Raw genomic sequence first — 15,866 nt, forward strand, 5'->3', positions numbered from 1 at the left:
CCTCCAGCACAATCGGGGCCCCTAATCCCACCCCCAGTCCCTCCTCCACCTTCGGGAACCTCAGGTGGTCCAGAAAGCGGCCCATCCCTCCCTCCTCCACTGGGGGCTCGGACCGATACAATTCCTCATAAAAGTCCCTGAAGACCCCGTTGATGCCAACCCCACTCCGCACCACACTCCCTCCCCTATCCTTAACTCCCGATCTCCCTAGCTGGGTCCTGCTTCCGAAGCTGTTGCGCCAGCATCCGGCTTGCCTTTTCCCCCGTATTCATAAATCACCCCCTGGGCCTTCCTCCTCTGTGCCTCCGCCTTCCTGGTGGTCAACAGGTCGAATTTTGCCCGGAGGCTGCACCTCTCCCTCGACAGTCCCTCCTCCGGCACCTCATTGTATCTCCTGTCTACCCTCACCGCCCCCACCACCCTCTCCCTCTCCCTCTGTTCTCTCTTCTCCTTGTGGGCCCTAATGGAGATCAGCTCTCCCCTAACCGCCGCCTTCAGCGCCTCCCAGACCGTCCCCACTCGAACCTCCCCGTTATCGTTGGCCTCCAGGTATCGTTCTATGCTTCCTCGGACCCGCTCGCTCACCTCCTCATCTGCCAACTGCCCCACCTCCAAGCGCCACAACGGGCGCTGGTCCCTCTCCTTCCCCAGCTCCAAGTCTACCCAATGCGGGGCGTGATCCGAAATGGCTATCGCTGAGTACTCTGTATCCTCTACTCTCTCAATCAGCGCCCTACTCATGAAAAAGAAGTCGATCCGGGAATTGGCCTTATGAACGTGCGAGAAGAATGAAAATTCCCTAGCCCCCGGCCTTGCAAATCTCCAAGGGTCCACCCCTCCCATCTGGTCCATGAACCCCTCAGCATTTTAGCCGCCGCCGGCCTCCTACCCGTCCTAGACCTGGAGCGATCCAGTGCCGGGTACAACACCGTGTTAAAATCCCCCCCCCCATTATTAGGCCCCCCACTTCCAAGTCCGGGATCCGACCCAACATACGCCGCATAAAACCCGCATCGTCCCAGTTCGGGGCGTACACCTTGACCAGCACCACCCTCTCCCCTTGCAGCTTACCGCTCACCATTACGTACCTGCTGCCATTGTCGGTCACAATGCTCGATGCCTCGAATGACACCCTCTTTCCCACCAAGATCGCCACTCCCTGATTTTTGGCATCCATCCCTGAATGGAACATCTGGCCGACCCACCCCTTCCTCAATCTTACCTGGTCCGCCACCTTCAGGTGTGTCTCCTGGAACATTGCCACATCCGCCTTCAGCCCCTTCAGGTGCGCGAACATCCGGGCCCCTTTAATCGGCCCATTCAGTCCCCTTACGTTCCAGGTTATCAGCCAGATCAGGGGGCTGCCCACCCCCCTCCCCCGCCGACTAGCCATAACCCCTCCTCGGCCAGCCACGCGGCCACACCCCACGCCTTGCCCGTTCCCCATGGCGGCAGACCCCCGTCCCGACCCCCTCTACTCGCTCCAGCTCCCCCTTGACCATACCAGCAGCAACCTGGTTCCCCCCCCCCCCCATTACCCACCAGCAGGCTATCCCCTTCCCCCATCCATCCTGAGCCGGGAAAAATCCCGCGTTCCCCCGCCCCCTTCAGCCTTCAGCGGGGCAATATTTTAAATTTGTTATTTCCAAAGTTGAGGGGCATTGATAGAGTGGATGGGCAGGCACTCTTTCCCAGGGTGGAGGGGTCAGTCACGAGGGAGCATAGATTTAAGGTCCTTGGGGCATAGTTTAGAGGAGATGTGTGAGGCAGGCCTTTTACACAGAGGGTGGCGAGTGCCTTGTACATGCTGCCAGGGGAGGTTGTGGAAGCAGATACATTAACGGCGTTCAATAGGCATCTCGACAAATGCATCGATAGGATGGGTATAGAGGGATACGGCCCAAGGAAGTGCTGAGGGTTTTGGCCAAGGGTGGTATCATGACTGGTACAGGCTTGGAGGGCCGAAGAGCCTGTTCCTGTGCTGCATTGTTCTTTGTTCTACCCATATTTCCTCACAGAAACGACACCGTGACAACAAGGGGATGTACTTCCTCGGCGACGTTAAGATGCTGGAGAGCCTCTAATATGGTCAAGATGGGGGGCTTCTTGAGTTGCAATTCCACTTTAATCCACTTTCAGCGTGAGCCACCATCTTGAAACAGGTGTCAGGAACGGTGCCCTAAAGATCCTTAAAGCTCCGGCAGGCGGATAAATCGCTTGCCGTTAAATGTTTGCCGTTTTGGTATCATCAACATGGTAGACTCTCTGGAATCTGTTTTATTTTGTTTTGCATTTAAAAAAAAAAAGATTTGAAGCAGACGTCCGTTTTGGGAGGCTGCCAAAACTGGAAGAAATGTTCAAGCCAGTGCTCCCTCTGGGCTGATGACCCAGTCCTGGTGGGAAATTTGGTGGGGGTGCGGGCGAGTGGAGGGGGAAAGACATTTGGCGTCGGAAACACGGCATAAGTATGTCCTGAGGGAACTCTGATTCTCAGATAGAGAAGTTGTTCATTTTTAATCGACCTTGGGTCTTCGGTCCAGAAAAAAGACCATCTGCCCCCTGAACTCAACATCCTAATTCACTGGGACCTGGCTGTCTGGTATGCTACCAACATTCTTACTTCCATCTCCCATCTTGGAAAGTCCCTCGCAAGGTTTGAAATCAATCCTTCATTGGTCTTTCAACAGTTTGAGCCCTTGTTTGTTGTCACGGTTCACCATTTCTATTTAGCCCAGGCACTGCCAAAATTAAGTTGCAGCTTTATAATCAGAAAATTGTTTCCCTTTTGGTTTTTCTAATGCCTTCATTTATATCACTCCTTTCGCATCAAAATGTTTGTGCTTTCAGTCGCGAATCTCTTTGGAAGTGCATCGACCCGTATTGGTGCCAATTTGTTTTGACACCGTAATTTGCTGAATGACAATTTTCAGCTTGTGACCGAGTATTCTGCAGTCGATTTGTGCGAGTGGGTGGCTCTTGTCTCTTCCGAGTTGGGATGGAGTCTGAAGTCGCACTAAGGACTTGAGCACATGACCGAGGCTGACACGTTCACGTGCCTCAGATAAGACATTAAACTGGGTGCATGCTGCCTGTTTGCTCAGATGAATTTAAAGGGTTTGAGATGAGCAGCGTGAATTGCCACAGCAGGCATGTCACTAGGAAGAGGAATACAGAAGTTCTGTTTGTTGAATTAATAAAAACCTCTTCATGATCGGCAGGAATGAATTTTTTTAAAGCTCCTTCTTGCGTCCGAATCCTGGTACAGCAGTGCTGTCTCCCTTACACCCACAGTTCCCGAGCAGCCCGACTAAAATATGAAGCTGAAGTTGAAAAGATTAACTGAGATCAGATCCCTGGTCAGTTGAACGGGCAGCATTCCCTCCTTCCCACAGCTCTTTTGAAAGGATGCAAAAGGGAATCAATCCAGTTCATATTCTCACATGTCGGAGAAATGGAGTTGGACATCTTGCTCCATTCCTTCCAAAATGAGAAGCAGTGTAATGAAGGGTGCTTAGCGTGTAATACAGCTGTTTGCGATACATGTCCAGTGTCTTTCCATTCCTCCCCCCTCTAGGTCCACGTTCTTGTACCTCTGCCATAGGATCCCATTGACATTTCAGCGAAAGCCATGCATTTGTAACATTGTCTCTCATAACCGCCTTGCACGCCTTTCACATGTGATTAACTATTTTGTAGTGCAGCGAGTGGCAAGTAGGCCATGTCAGTTTGTGCATCCCAAGATCCCATAAACCATGAATGAAGTAAGTGGCCAATTAGTCAGATGTTTGAGGAAGGTACGTTCACCAGGGGCCAAGTGCAGAACTATACTTTTCCACTTCTTGTCTTTTATACTCTTACTGATTATCCAAGTAGATTGCACTTGTGAGGGTTGAACAATACATGGGTTACTGTGGTTTCAGCATAATTTCCAGCCCATCTCCCCCTTCTTGATGTGAGGTTCAGTCCAGTGGTGGAAGATGTCTCAAATGGGACGCTGTCCAAATCGATGACACACGATCATCTGCACCGTCCCCTCCCATCCGACTCTAACTTCCTTCTTGGCTTTATCTTAACAGATAGGGGCCTATTTTAGCAGCATCTTGGCGGAGAAACTTAAACTCAACACTTTTCAAGACACAGGGAAGAAGAAACCTCAGGTGAATGCCAAAGATAATTACTGGCTTGTGACTGCCCGCTCCCAGAGTGCAATTCACATCTGGTTCACGGATCTTGCAGGAAATAAACCTTTGACGGTTTTAGCCAAAAAGGTAGGATTCCAAAATGTTGCTTAACTTTTGCATATCGTGTGTGTGTGTGTATAAATCTAAATTGGAGCTGGCAAATATTGCCATATGTGGTTTACAATTATTTTAAGATTTTTGTTTCGAAGTAAAGTATGCTTAGGCCAACAATGGATATCTTAAAATTGAGAAAATTACTTTCTTTTTTAAGCGGAACTCTGCTAATTTGGATTACATCTCCCTTCTCCTCTCTGCTCCGTCCTCTTCTTGCACTATCTCTCTCATTTGGCCCCCTCACCACCTCTCTCGTTTGGATCCCTTGCCTTCTCTTAGAGCAGGGGTGGGCAAACTTTTCTGTGCAAGGGCCACATTCAGAAATTCACAATTTTAAAGGGCCGCATAGTATATTGAGTAAAATAATTAATATTTAAAATAGCCAAAATAAAAGCTTTTTAAAGAAAAAAAAAGCAATTAATTTTTATTAATTAATATTTTAAAGTAGAAACTTCACATGAAACACATGTTGTGCCGAGCAATGATCACCCTACTCAAGTCAACGTATCCACCCTATACCAGTAACCTTTTTAACCTTAAAATTAAATTTTTTTTTTTTTTTTTTTATGACTTGATCTTGGTGGGCCGCATAAAGACCTTTGGCGGGCCGTAGTTTGCCCACCCCTGTCTTAGAGGAACAAATTTCATTGGATCCCTACAGTGCAGTAGGAGGCCATTCAGCCCATCGACACTGCCACAGCACCTTACCTAGGCACACCCCACCCTAACCCCTCAACCCCGTAATCCCCTCTAAACTACACGTCTTTGGACTCATTCAATGTTAGCATGGCCAATCCACCTCAACTGCACATCTTTAGACTGTGGGAGGAAACCAGAGCACCCGGAGGAAACCCAGGCACGGGGAGAACATGCAAACACCTCACAGACAGTCAACCAAGGTCGGAATCGACCCTGGGTCCCTGGCACTGTGGGGCAGCAGTGCTAACCACTGTGCAAATGTGCTGTCCTTGTTTCTCTCACCTTTCTCATTTGGGGCATCCCCCTTAACCATCTCTATTGTTAGGGTGCCCCACTCATCTGCTCTCTTATTTGGGACCTCCTTGCCTGCTCTCTTGTTACGGGACCCCCTCACCTTCTCTCTTGTTATGGGGCCGTCTCCTCTTCTTTCTTGTTTACAGCCTACCCTTGCTTTCTGTCTCGCTTGGGGCCCCCCTTCGCTGCCTCTTTTGTTTGGGAATTGCCCTCTCCTCTATGCTCAAAGCCCCTCTCCCTCTACTCTTGCTCAGCGCCCCTCCCCCTTCTCTCTCTTTTTCATGGCCCAACCCCACTCCTCTCTCGCTCAGGGCCCCCACCCCACCTTCTCTCGTTTGGGGTTCCCCCCCTTCCAGTCCCTCTCATGGCAGATCCCCTTCCCCACTCCTTTCTCGCTCAGGGCTCCCCCTCCTCTCTCGCTCAGGACCTCGCCCCCTCCTGTCTCACCGAGGGGCCCTTCTCCTCCTCTCCCTCAAGGACCCCCCTCCACTCTAGATCAGGGCTGCTCCTTGGTTGCTTGTCGGAATAAGTCGGGAAAACCACCCTGATTGTGAACATTAACAATGAGCATCGGCAGGTTCTTCAGGACTCCTATTTTGCCTTCACCCTAAACACCAGCAGGGCTTGATTGATAAACAATGTTTCTGCCTTTCTCCACAGGCCTTGTATTTCAGAGCAGCAGTGGTCAGTTTTGACCGACCGCATTGCAAATAAACATTTGTTTTGTTTTTCTTCTGCGCAGGTCCCAATCCTTAGCAAGAAGGAAGAAGCCTTTGCTTATCTGGCTAAATATTCTGTGCCGATGTTGAGGGGAGCGTGGCTGATAAAGATGACCTGCGCTTATTATGCTGCTATTTCTGAAGCCAAGATTAAGAAGCGACAGGCCACGGATCCCAACCTTGGTAATAATGCAGACGTGCCTGTTTTTTATCCCTCTGCCATTGATTGTTCACTGATCACTTGACTGTAATGATGAGTATTATGGTTCAGGCTCCTCTCATGACTTGTTCCTGTGAGAAATGATAGTTTCCTTCAGCAGAACAAGTCTCTTATGAACGGAAATCATAGCACACAGACAGAAGCCACTCACCCCATCTTGCTTCTGCCGGCTCTGTGAAGATGCTCTACGTTGCGTCTTATTTCCCCTTCTCTTTCCCCACAGCTCTTCAATTGCCTTCCTTTTGATTGATTGATTTGATTTATTGTCACATGTACCGAAGTACAGTGAAAAGTATTTTTCTGCGGCCAAGGAAACGCACACAATACGTACACAGACAGAAAGAATAATCGACAGAGTACATCGACAAATGGTGATTGGTTACATTGCGGTACAAGGGGCCAAACAAATCAAATACATGAGCAAGAGCAGCATAGGGCGTCATGAATAGTGCTCTTACAGGGAATGGGTCAGTCCAAGGGAGAGTCGTTGAGGAATCTAGTCGTTGTGGGGAAGATGTTGTTCCTCTGTCTGGATGTGCAGGTCTTCAGACTTCTCCCACAGCACCAGGGTCCCAGGTTCGAATCCCCGCTGGGTCACTGCCTGTGCAGAGTTTGCGCATTCTCCCCGTGTGTACGTGGGTTTCCTCCGGGTGCTCCGGTTTCCTCCCACAATCCAAAGACGTGCAGGTTAGGTGGATTGGCCATGATAAATTGCCCTTAGTGAGCAAAAAGGTGAGCATAAGCAGGAGTTATTGGGTTACGGGCATAGGGTGGAAGTGAGAGCTTAAGTGGGTCGGTGCAGACTCGATGGGTGAATGGCCTCCTTCTGCACTGTATGTTCTATGTTCTGTATCTTCTGCCTGATGGAAGGGTCTGGAAGAGGGCAAAGTCTGGGTGGGAGGGGTCTCTGACAAGCTGTCTGCCTTCCTGAGACAAATGTAGGTGAAATACAAATGCAAATCACTTTTTAAAATTTTTTTTAGAGTACCCAATTATTTTTTCCAATTAACGGGCAATTTAGCGTGGCCAATCCGCCTACCCTGCACATCTTTGGGTTGTGGGGTGAAAACCACGCAAACATGGGGAGAATGTGCAAACTCCACACGGACAGTGACCCAGGGCCGGGATTCGAACCCGGGTCCTCAGCGCCGTGAGGCAGCAATGCTAACCACTGTGCCACCGTGCTGCCCATGCTAATCACTTTTGAAAGCAAATGTGAGGTGGGAAAACTCTTTTTTTTGGATGGAAACCAATGGAATGGCAACCCTGCACTGGGCAATGGTTGACAAGATGTCTGTGGAACGCACTCAGAAACCCCATGGGCTACATTGCCCCCCCCCCCCCCCCGAACGGTGTGAGGAGTGAGGGAGCGGGCGGTAAAATGTAGATGAGCCCCAAGATCAGCCATGAATGGGGGCAGGCTCGACTGGCCATAGGGTGTAATGTTGCCCCCATTTCTCTTTTCCTGCTCCCATTTCTTGTCTTCTTGTGAAATCTTGTGAAATGAACAGTTTCTATTCTGGCTGTCGTGGGAGCAGGCCGGTCAGCACAAACCTGCCCCCATTTATTAGCCCCACGCCTAAGAATGGGAAATGGGGGAGAGACAAAAGCAGAAACTGGTGGAAAAGCTCTGCAGGGCAGTCCGGTCAGCATCTGTGGACGAGTTAATATTTCCGAAGAAAAGTGAGAGAAGCCCGGCCACAATGATTACCATAGTGGATCGCAAAACATGCCAAGGTTTTAGGAACATAGGAACTCGAAGCAGAAGTCGACAATTCAGCCCTTCGTTTTAGTGACCGCGTCATCCGAGCACCTGTTTTTTTTGCGCATGAATGGAGTTTCCCCTGAAAGATACGGCAATGGGATGGGAGATGATCTCCGTACATTCGCGAGTTAAGATTAAACAAACTTGTACGATATAAAGCTTTCGGACTGAGATAAACTCCACGAATACTCATTTTCTCCAGATAGTTTCTGGTTGTAAATTTTGCGGGATCCATTCTTCGCGCACCCTATATTGGCCGACAAAGTGGTGAAACTACTTGGAAAGTGAAGATTCTGAGGAGGCCCCTCACTATAAAGGGGATCTTTTCCTTTTAAGGTCTGGAGCGGGATTCTCCGTCCCACCAGCCGGCCAATGGGGTTGCCCATTATGGGAAGCCCCATTCTGCCGGGAAATCCCCAGGCGTGGGTGCACTGCTGGCTCCACGGAGAATCCCGACAGTGGAGAATTCAGCCCCTGATACTTTTTGTTGGAACTGGATAAGCATTTGTTAAACCTAGGCCCGAAGCCTTCCTATGCTTCTCCTCCGCTCTACTTTATTTTCCTCCATGAACATTTAGGTTGACAGGGTGTAACCTGAAGCCTCAGAACAACCTCGATTTTTTTTGCCTCTCTTGAGTCCACAGTAAACGAACCTGGTCAGTGCGGTTGAAGTGGAATCGGCATATTAAACACCCACATCCCTGTAAAGGACCAGTAATTTAATTAATTCGGGAAAAGAGGCTCACTGGACGTCCTAATGACGGCTAATAGTGTCTTAGGGAACAAGAGAAACAGTGTTTGATTTTGTCGCGCCCTTAATAAAGTAAAATGTTCCATCGTGCTTCACAGGGGTGTCATCAGACAATATTTAACACTGAGCAGCATCAACAGATAATAGGTCAAAAGATTGATCAAAGAGGTAGGACCTAAGGAGTGCCTTGATGGAGGAAAATAAGGTAGAGCAGAGGAGAGGCATGGGGAGGCGATTGCAGCGCTTCGGGCCTAGGTAGCTGAAGGTACAGCCACCAGCGATGGAGCGGTTTATAAAATAGGGATGGTCATGGAGGCCAGAATTAGAGGATTAATTTGAGAGAATTAATTTACGGAGATAGGGAGGGCCAAGGTCATGGAGGGATTTGAAAACAAGACCGGGACTTGTAAAACGAAGGATTTGCTTGACTGGAAGCTGGTGTAGGTCAATGAGCACAAGGCCGATGGGCGAATGGGACTTGGCTGCAAGTTAGGATATGGACTGCAGCGTTTTGGGTGACTTCCACGTTCACGGGCAGGAGGATTTGAGATGCCAGCCAGGGCTGCAGTGGAATGGTCAACTCGTGAGGTCACAAAGGCACGAGTGAGGTTTTCAACAGCAGATGTGCCGAGGTAGGGGTGAAATCAGATGAAGAAATGAAGGTGAGAAGATGTGGTCTTGGCAATGCCATGGATAGGTACTTGAAAACGTGGCTTGGGGCCAAATGCGAAATCAAGATTGCAAATGGTCTCGGACAGATGCCAGGGAGAAGGCTGGTGTCGGTATGTAAGAAATGGAAAAACTGGCGTTGATCTTCTCAATATTTAGTGGAAGTAATTTCTGCTTATCCAGCTTACTGGATGGCGGCCAAGCGGTCTCCCTCATTCAACATAAATGAACTCGTCATTATCACTGTGCTGTTTGCAGAAGCTTGCTTGTATATCTTTCTCTTCCCTTTTGTCTTTTTCCTTTTTTAAGTTGGAGGCAGTCGAAGGATCAGGAGGGGTGTTGGTGAGACATGCCCCCTGGAGCTTTAAGGTTGAGCGTGGCCTATGCATGTAATTATGCAGTATAAAAATTATTTTACCCTATATCTGAAAGGGGACCATGCGCGTGCAGCTGTGCAGTAACTTCCAAGTTGCTGCCGGTGGTAGATTTGTGCAGCTTAGAGGGAACATTGGTGGTGAGGTAGAACTGGGTGTTGTCAGCATGCACCTGGAGACAGATGATGTCACCGAGCGGCTTCACGTCGATGGGGATTAGGAGGGGGGGGGGGGGTGGTTTATCGCGAGGATTAGATCCTTGGGGGAACATCAGAGGTGAGGACCAAGAAGAGAAACATGTTGCAAGTGATATCCTGGCAACAACTGGATAAACATGGAACCAGGTGAGAACAGTCCAATCCCAGCTGGATGTCATTGGCGAGGCGTTGGAGGAGGATGGTGTGGTCAACCAAGCCAAAGACCGCAGTCCAATTGAGACGGGTGAGGAGTGAAAGTCTGCCTTTCTCACAATTGCACAGGATGTCTTTTGTAACTTTGCTGAGAGCGGTTTTTCGAGCTGTGACAAGAGTAACCCTGTTTGGAGGGATTATTGTTCCGGGGAAAGATGGTCATCGAATAGGGAGGCGAGGACTTTGGAGAGGAAAAGGATGTTGGAAATGAGACAGTAGCTTGCAAAGACAGTGCAATCAAGAGATTTTTTTTAAGAGCGAGGTGATGAAGGAGGGGGAGGCGGGGTACCTGAGGAGAGAGAACCGTTAACAACACTACCTAACGTGAGATCCAGGAAGTGCATTTTGCTGGGAGAGGAAATGGGTTTGAGGGAGCAGGAAGCCAGTGGCGTGCAGAGGTCTGGTGACGCCCGGGGCAAATCTTGATTGTATGCCCCAAAGCCCCACGTAAATATTTCATTAAATATCACCAAAAAACCAATAGAAAACGTAGTTGCACCCATTCTAGAGCTATTCACTGACCTCTTTATCTTTAGAACATAGAACGATACAGCGCAGTACAGGCCCTTCGGCCCTCGATGTTGCACCGACATGGAAAAAAACTAAAGGCCATCTAACCTACACTATGCCCTTATCATCCATATGCTTATCCAATAAACTTTTAAATGCCCTCAATGTTGGCAAGTTCACTACTGTTGCAGGTAGGGCATTCCACGGCCTCACCACTCTTTGCGTAAAAAACCCACCTCTGACCTCTGTCCTATATCTATTACCCCTCAATTAAAGGCTATGTCCCCTCGTGCTAGCCACCTCCATCCGCGGGAGAAGGTTCTCACTGTCCACCCTATCTAACCCTCTGATCATTTTGTATGCCTCTATTAAGTCACCTCTTAACCTTCTTCTCTCTAACAAAAACAACCTCAAGTCCATCAGCCTTTCCTCATAAGATTTTCCATCCATACCAGGCAACATCCTGGTAAATCTCCTCTGCACCCGTTCCAAAGCTTCCACGTCCTTCCTATAATGAGGCGACCAGAACTGTGCGCAATACTCCAAATGCGGCCGTACTAGAGTTTTGTACAACTGCAACATGACCTCATGGCTCCGGAACTCAATCCCTCTACCAATAAAGGCCAACACACCATAGGCCTTCTTCACAACCCTATCAACCTGGGTGGCAACTTTCAGGGATCTATGTACATGGACACCGAGATCCCTCTGCTCATCCACACTACCAAGAATTTTACCATTAGCCAAATATTCCGCATTCCTGTTATTCTTTCCAAAGTGAATCACCTCACGCTTCTCCACATTAAACTCCATTTGCCACCTCTCAGCCCAGCTCTGCAGCTTATCTATGTCCCTCTGTAACCTGCAATATCCTTCCGCACTGTCTACAACTCCACCGACTTTAGTGTCGTCTGCAAATTTACTCACCCATCCTTCTGCGCCCTCCTCTAGGTCATTTATAAAAATGACAAACAGCAACGGCCCCAGAACAGATCCTTGTGGTACGCCACTCGTAACTGAACTCCATTCTGAACATTTCCCATCAACTACCACTCTCTGTCTTCTTTCAACTAGCCAATTTCTGATCCACATCTCTAAATCACCCTCAATCCCCAGCCTCCGTATTTTCTGCAATAGCCGACCGTGGGGAACCTTATCAAACGCTTTACTGAAATCCATATACACCACATCAACTGCTCTACCCTCGTCTACCTGTGCAGTCACCTTCTCAAAGAACTCGATAAGGTTTGTGAGGCATGACCTACCCTTCACAAAACCATGTTGACTATCCCTAATCATATTATTCCTATCTAGATGATTATAAATTGCATCTTTTATAATCCTCTCCAAGACTTTACCCACCACAGACGTTAGGCTCACCGGCCTATAGTTACCGGGGTTATCTCTACTCCCCTTCTTGAACAACGGGACCACATTTGCTATCCTCCAGTCCTCTGGCACTATTCCTGTAGCCAATGATGACCTAAAAATCAAAGCCAAAGGCTCAGCAATCTCTTCCCTGGCTTCCCAGAGAATCCTAGGATAAATCCCATCAGGCCCCGGGGACTTATCTATTTTCACCTTGTCCAGAATTGCCAACACTTCTTCCCTACGCACCTCAATGCCATCTATTCTAATAGCCTGGGTCTCAGCATTCTCCTCCACAATATTATCTTATTCCTGAGTGAATACTGACGAAAAGTATTCATTTAGTATCTCGCTTATCTCCTCAGCCTCCACACACAACTTCCCACCACTGTCCTTGACTGGCCCTACTCTTACCCTAGTCATTCTTTTATTCCTGACATACCTATAGAAAGCTTTTGGGTTTTCCTTGATCCTACCTGCCAAAGACTTCTCATGTCCCCTCCTTGCTCGTCTTAGCTCTCTCTTTAGATCCTTCCTCGCTTCCTTGTAACTATCAAGCGCCCCAACTGAAACTTCACGCCTCATCTTCACATAGGCCTCCTTCTTCCTCTTAACAAGAGATTCCACTTCCTTGGTAAACCACGGTTCCCTCGCTCGACCCCTTCCTCCCTGCCTGACTGGTACGTACTTATCAAGAACATGCAATAGCTGTTCCTTGAACAAGCTCCACATATCCAGTGTGCCCAACCCTTGCAGCCTACTTCTCCAACCAACACATCCTAAGTCATGTCTAATGGCATCATAATTGCCCTTCCCCCAGCTATAACTCTTGCCCTGCGGGGTATACTTATCCCTTTCCATCACTAACGTAAAGGTCACCGAATTGTGGTCACTGTTTCCAAAGTGCTCACCTACCTCCAGATCTAACACCTGGCCTGGTTCATTACGCAAAACCAAATCCAATGTGGCCTCGCCTCTTGTTGGCCTGTCAACATATTGTGTCAGGAAACCCTCCTGCACACATTGTACAAAGAACGACCCATCTAATGTACTCGAACTATATCTTTTCCAGTCAATATTTGGAAAGTTAAAGTCTCCCATAACAACTACCCTGATACTTTCGCTCTTTTCCAGAATCATCTTCGCCATCCTTTCCTCTACATCCCTAGAACTATTAGGTGGCCTATAGAAAACTCCCAACAGGGTGACCTCTCCTTTCCTGTTTCTAACGTTAGCCCATATTACCTCGGAAGAAGAGCCCCCATCTAGCATCCTTTCCGCCACTGTAATACTGTCCTTGACAAGCAGCGCCACACCTCCCCCTCTTTTGCCCCCTTCTCTGAGCTTACTAAAACACCTAAACCCCGGAACCTGCAACAACCATTCCTGTCCCTGCTCTATCCATGTCTCTGAAATGGCCACAACATCGAAGTCCCAGGTACCAACCCATGCTGCCAGTTCCCCTACCTTATTTTGTATACTCCTGGCATTGAACTAGACACACTTCAAACCACCTCCCTGAACAGTGGCACCCTCCTGCGAAGTCAAATCTGTGCTCCTGACCTCTATACTCTCAATCTCCCGTACCCCAAAACTACAATCCAGGTTCCCATGCCCCTGCTGAATTAGTTTAAACCCCCCCAAAGAGCACTAACAAATCTCCCCCCCAGGATATTGGTGCCCCTCAGGTTCAGATGTAGACCATCCTGTCTATAGAGGTCCCACCTTCCCCAGAAAGAGCCCCAGTTATCCAGAAATCTGAATCCCTCCCGCCTGCACCATCCCTGTAGCCACGTGTTTAATTGCTCTCTCTCCCTATTCCTCATCTCACTATCACGTGGCACGGGCAACAACCCAGAGATAACAGCTCTGTTTGTTTTCGCTCTGAGCTTCCATCCTAGCTCCCTAAAGGCCTGCCTGACATCCTTGTCCCCTTTCCTACCTATGTCGTTAGTGCCAATGTGGACTACGACTTGGGGCTGCTCCCCCTCCCCCTTAAGGACCCGGAAAACACGATCCGAGACATCACGTACCCTTGCACCTGGGAGGCAACATACCAAACGTGAGTCTCTCTCGCTCCCACAAAATCTCCTATCTGTGCCCCTGACTATTGAGTCCCCAATTACTAATGTTCTACTCCTTTCCCCCCTTCCCTTCTGAGCAACAGGGACAGACTCCGTGCCAGAGGCCCGTACCCCATGGCTTACCCCTGGTAAGTCCCCCCCCCCCACAAGTATCCAAAACGGTATACTTGTTACTCAGGGGAACGACCGCAGGGGATCCCTGCACTGACTGCTTCTTCCCAGTCCCTCTTACAGTTACCCATCTATCTCCAGTCTTTGGTGTAACTACTTCCCTGAAGCTCCTATCTATGACCCCCCTCTGCGTCCCGAATGATCCGAAGTTCATCCAGCTCAAGCTCCAGGTCCCTAACACGGTTTTTGAGGAGCTGGAGTTGGGTGCACTTCCCACAGATGAAATCAGCAGGGACACTGACGGCGTCCCTCACCTCAAACATTCTGCAGGAGGAGCATTGTACTGCCTTCCCTGACATCACCTCTAGATTTAAAAAAAAAACAAGAAGAAGAAAAAGAAACGAAAAGCTTACCTGATATTCCCTCAAACCCTGCTCCCAGTGAAAGGTAACCAAATTTAAAGGCACTCACTCACCTTCACGACAGGCCCCAAGCTGCCTCTAGGTCATCTCTAAGGTATAGGACGGCTGCCTGAGGTTAAATTGCGCTGCAAGAGTTAGTCAATTTCCCCTTAGCGCTGGGATTCTAGGGATATTGTTCTCCTCTTCAGTCATTTTGCTTTGCAGCAATGGGTGAGATGTTATGTCTCGAAAGTTGTGCCTCCCTCCTCTGCAACCCCCATTGAGAAGGATAAGAGCAGCAACGTCATGGAAATACTGTTATGACCCTTGTGGAAACAAACTACAAACAACCCAACTAAGACCAATATACAAGACTTCACTTTTATATTAGCAATCACACCAAAATCAACGTAAATTAAACATGAATTAACAGGAAAATTGCAATAATATGACCGATAAATTACACATAGCAGATACAAAGACATATCTCACACATTTCGGTCAGCTCATTCAGCACGTACTGCATTCATTTCAGCCACAATATCCTTCAAAACGTTGAACTTCTTCAAATCAAATTCCATCTTCATTTCTCTAAAGCTTTAGCACCAAGTCTCATCAAACACCGGCATTACTTCACCCAATTTCCACAAATATAATTTTCACAGTCGACACATTTCCAGATCCCTTCTTCTTCACAAAACCCTGGTCATGTGGGGCCTGTTTGTGCACTATGCCAGTGCATAAAGGGTCCCCAAATCCAGATATAAAGCTCTGTTCAAGATCCGAGCTCCAGCAGCTTGCAGTCAAGTAGAACATAGAACATAGAACATAGAACATAGACCAGTACAGCACAGAACAGGCCCTTCAGCCCTCGATGTTGTGCCGAGCAATGATCACCCTACTCAAACCCACGTACCCACCCTATACCCGTAACCCAACAACCCCCCCCCCCCCCCCCCCCCCCCCTAACCTTACTTTTTAGGACACTACAGGCAATTTAGCATGGCCAATCCACCTAACCCGCACATGTTTGGACTGTGGGAGGAAACCGGAGCACCCGGAGGAAACCCACGCACACACGGGGAGGACGTGCAGACTCCGCACAGACAGTGACCCAGCCGGGAACCGAACCTGGGACCCTGGAGTTGTGAAGCATTTATGCTAACCACCATGCTACCGTGCTGCCCCTGTCTCTG

General features: G+C 48.8%; 1 protein-coding gene across 3 annotated transcripts in view; it reads left to right on the forward strand.

Moving 5' to 3' along the window:
- Positions 1-15,866, forward strand: part of LOC119975763 (mediator of RNA polymerase II transcription subunit 12-like protein) — a 640,706-nt gene that overhangs the window by 50,799 nt on the left and 574,041 nt on the right. For all 3 annotated transcript variants that reach the window (XM_038815591.1, XM_038815593.1, XM_038815592.1), the window contains exons 4-5: positions 4,077-4,268; positions 6,031-6,190. In XM_038815591.1, coding sequence (XP_038671519.1) covers positions 4,077-4,268; positions 6,031-6,190 — 352 coding nt within the window. The remainder of the gene's footprint in view (positions 1-4,076; positions 4,269-6,030; positions 6,191-15,866) is intronic.

Source organism: Scyliorhinus canicula, chromosome 13 (genome assembly GCF_902713615.1).
Source record: "Scyliorhinus canicula chromosome 13, sScyCan1.1, whole genome shotgun sequence".
NCBI lineage: Eukaryota > Metazoa > Chordata > Chondrichthyes > Carcharhiniformes > Scyliorhinidae > Scyliorhinus > Scyliorhinus canicula.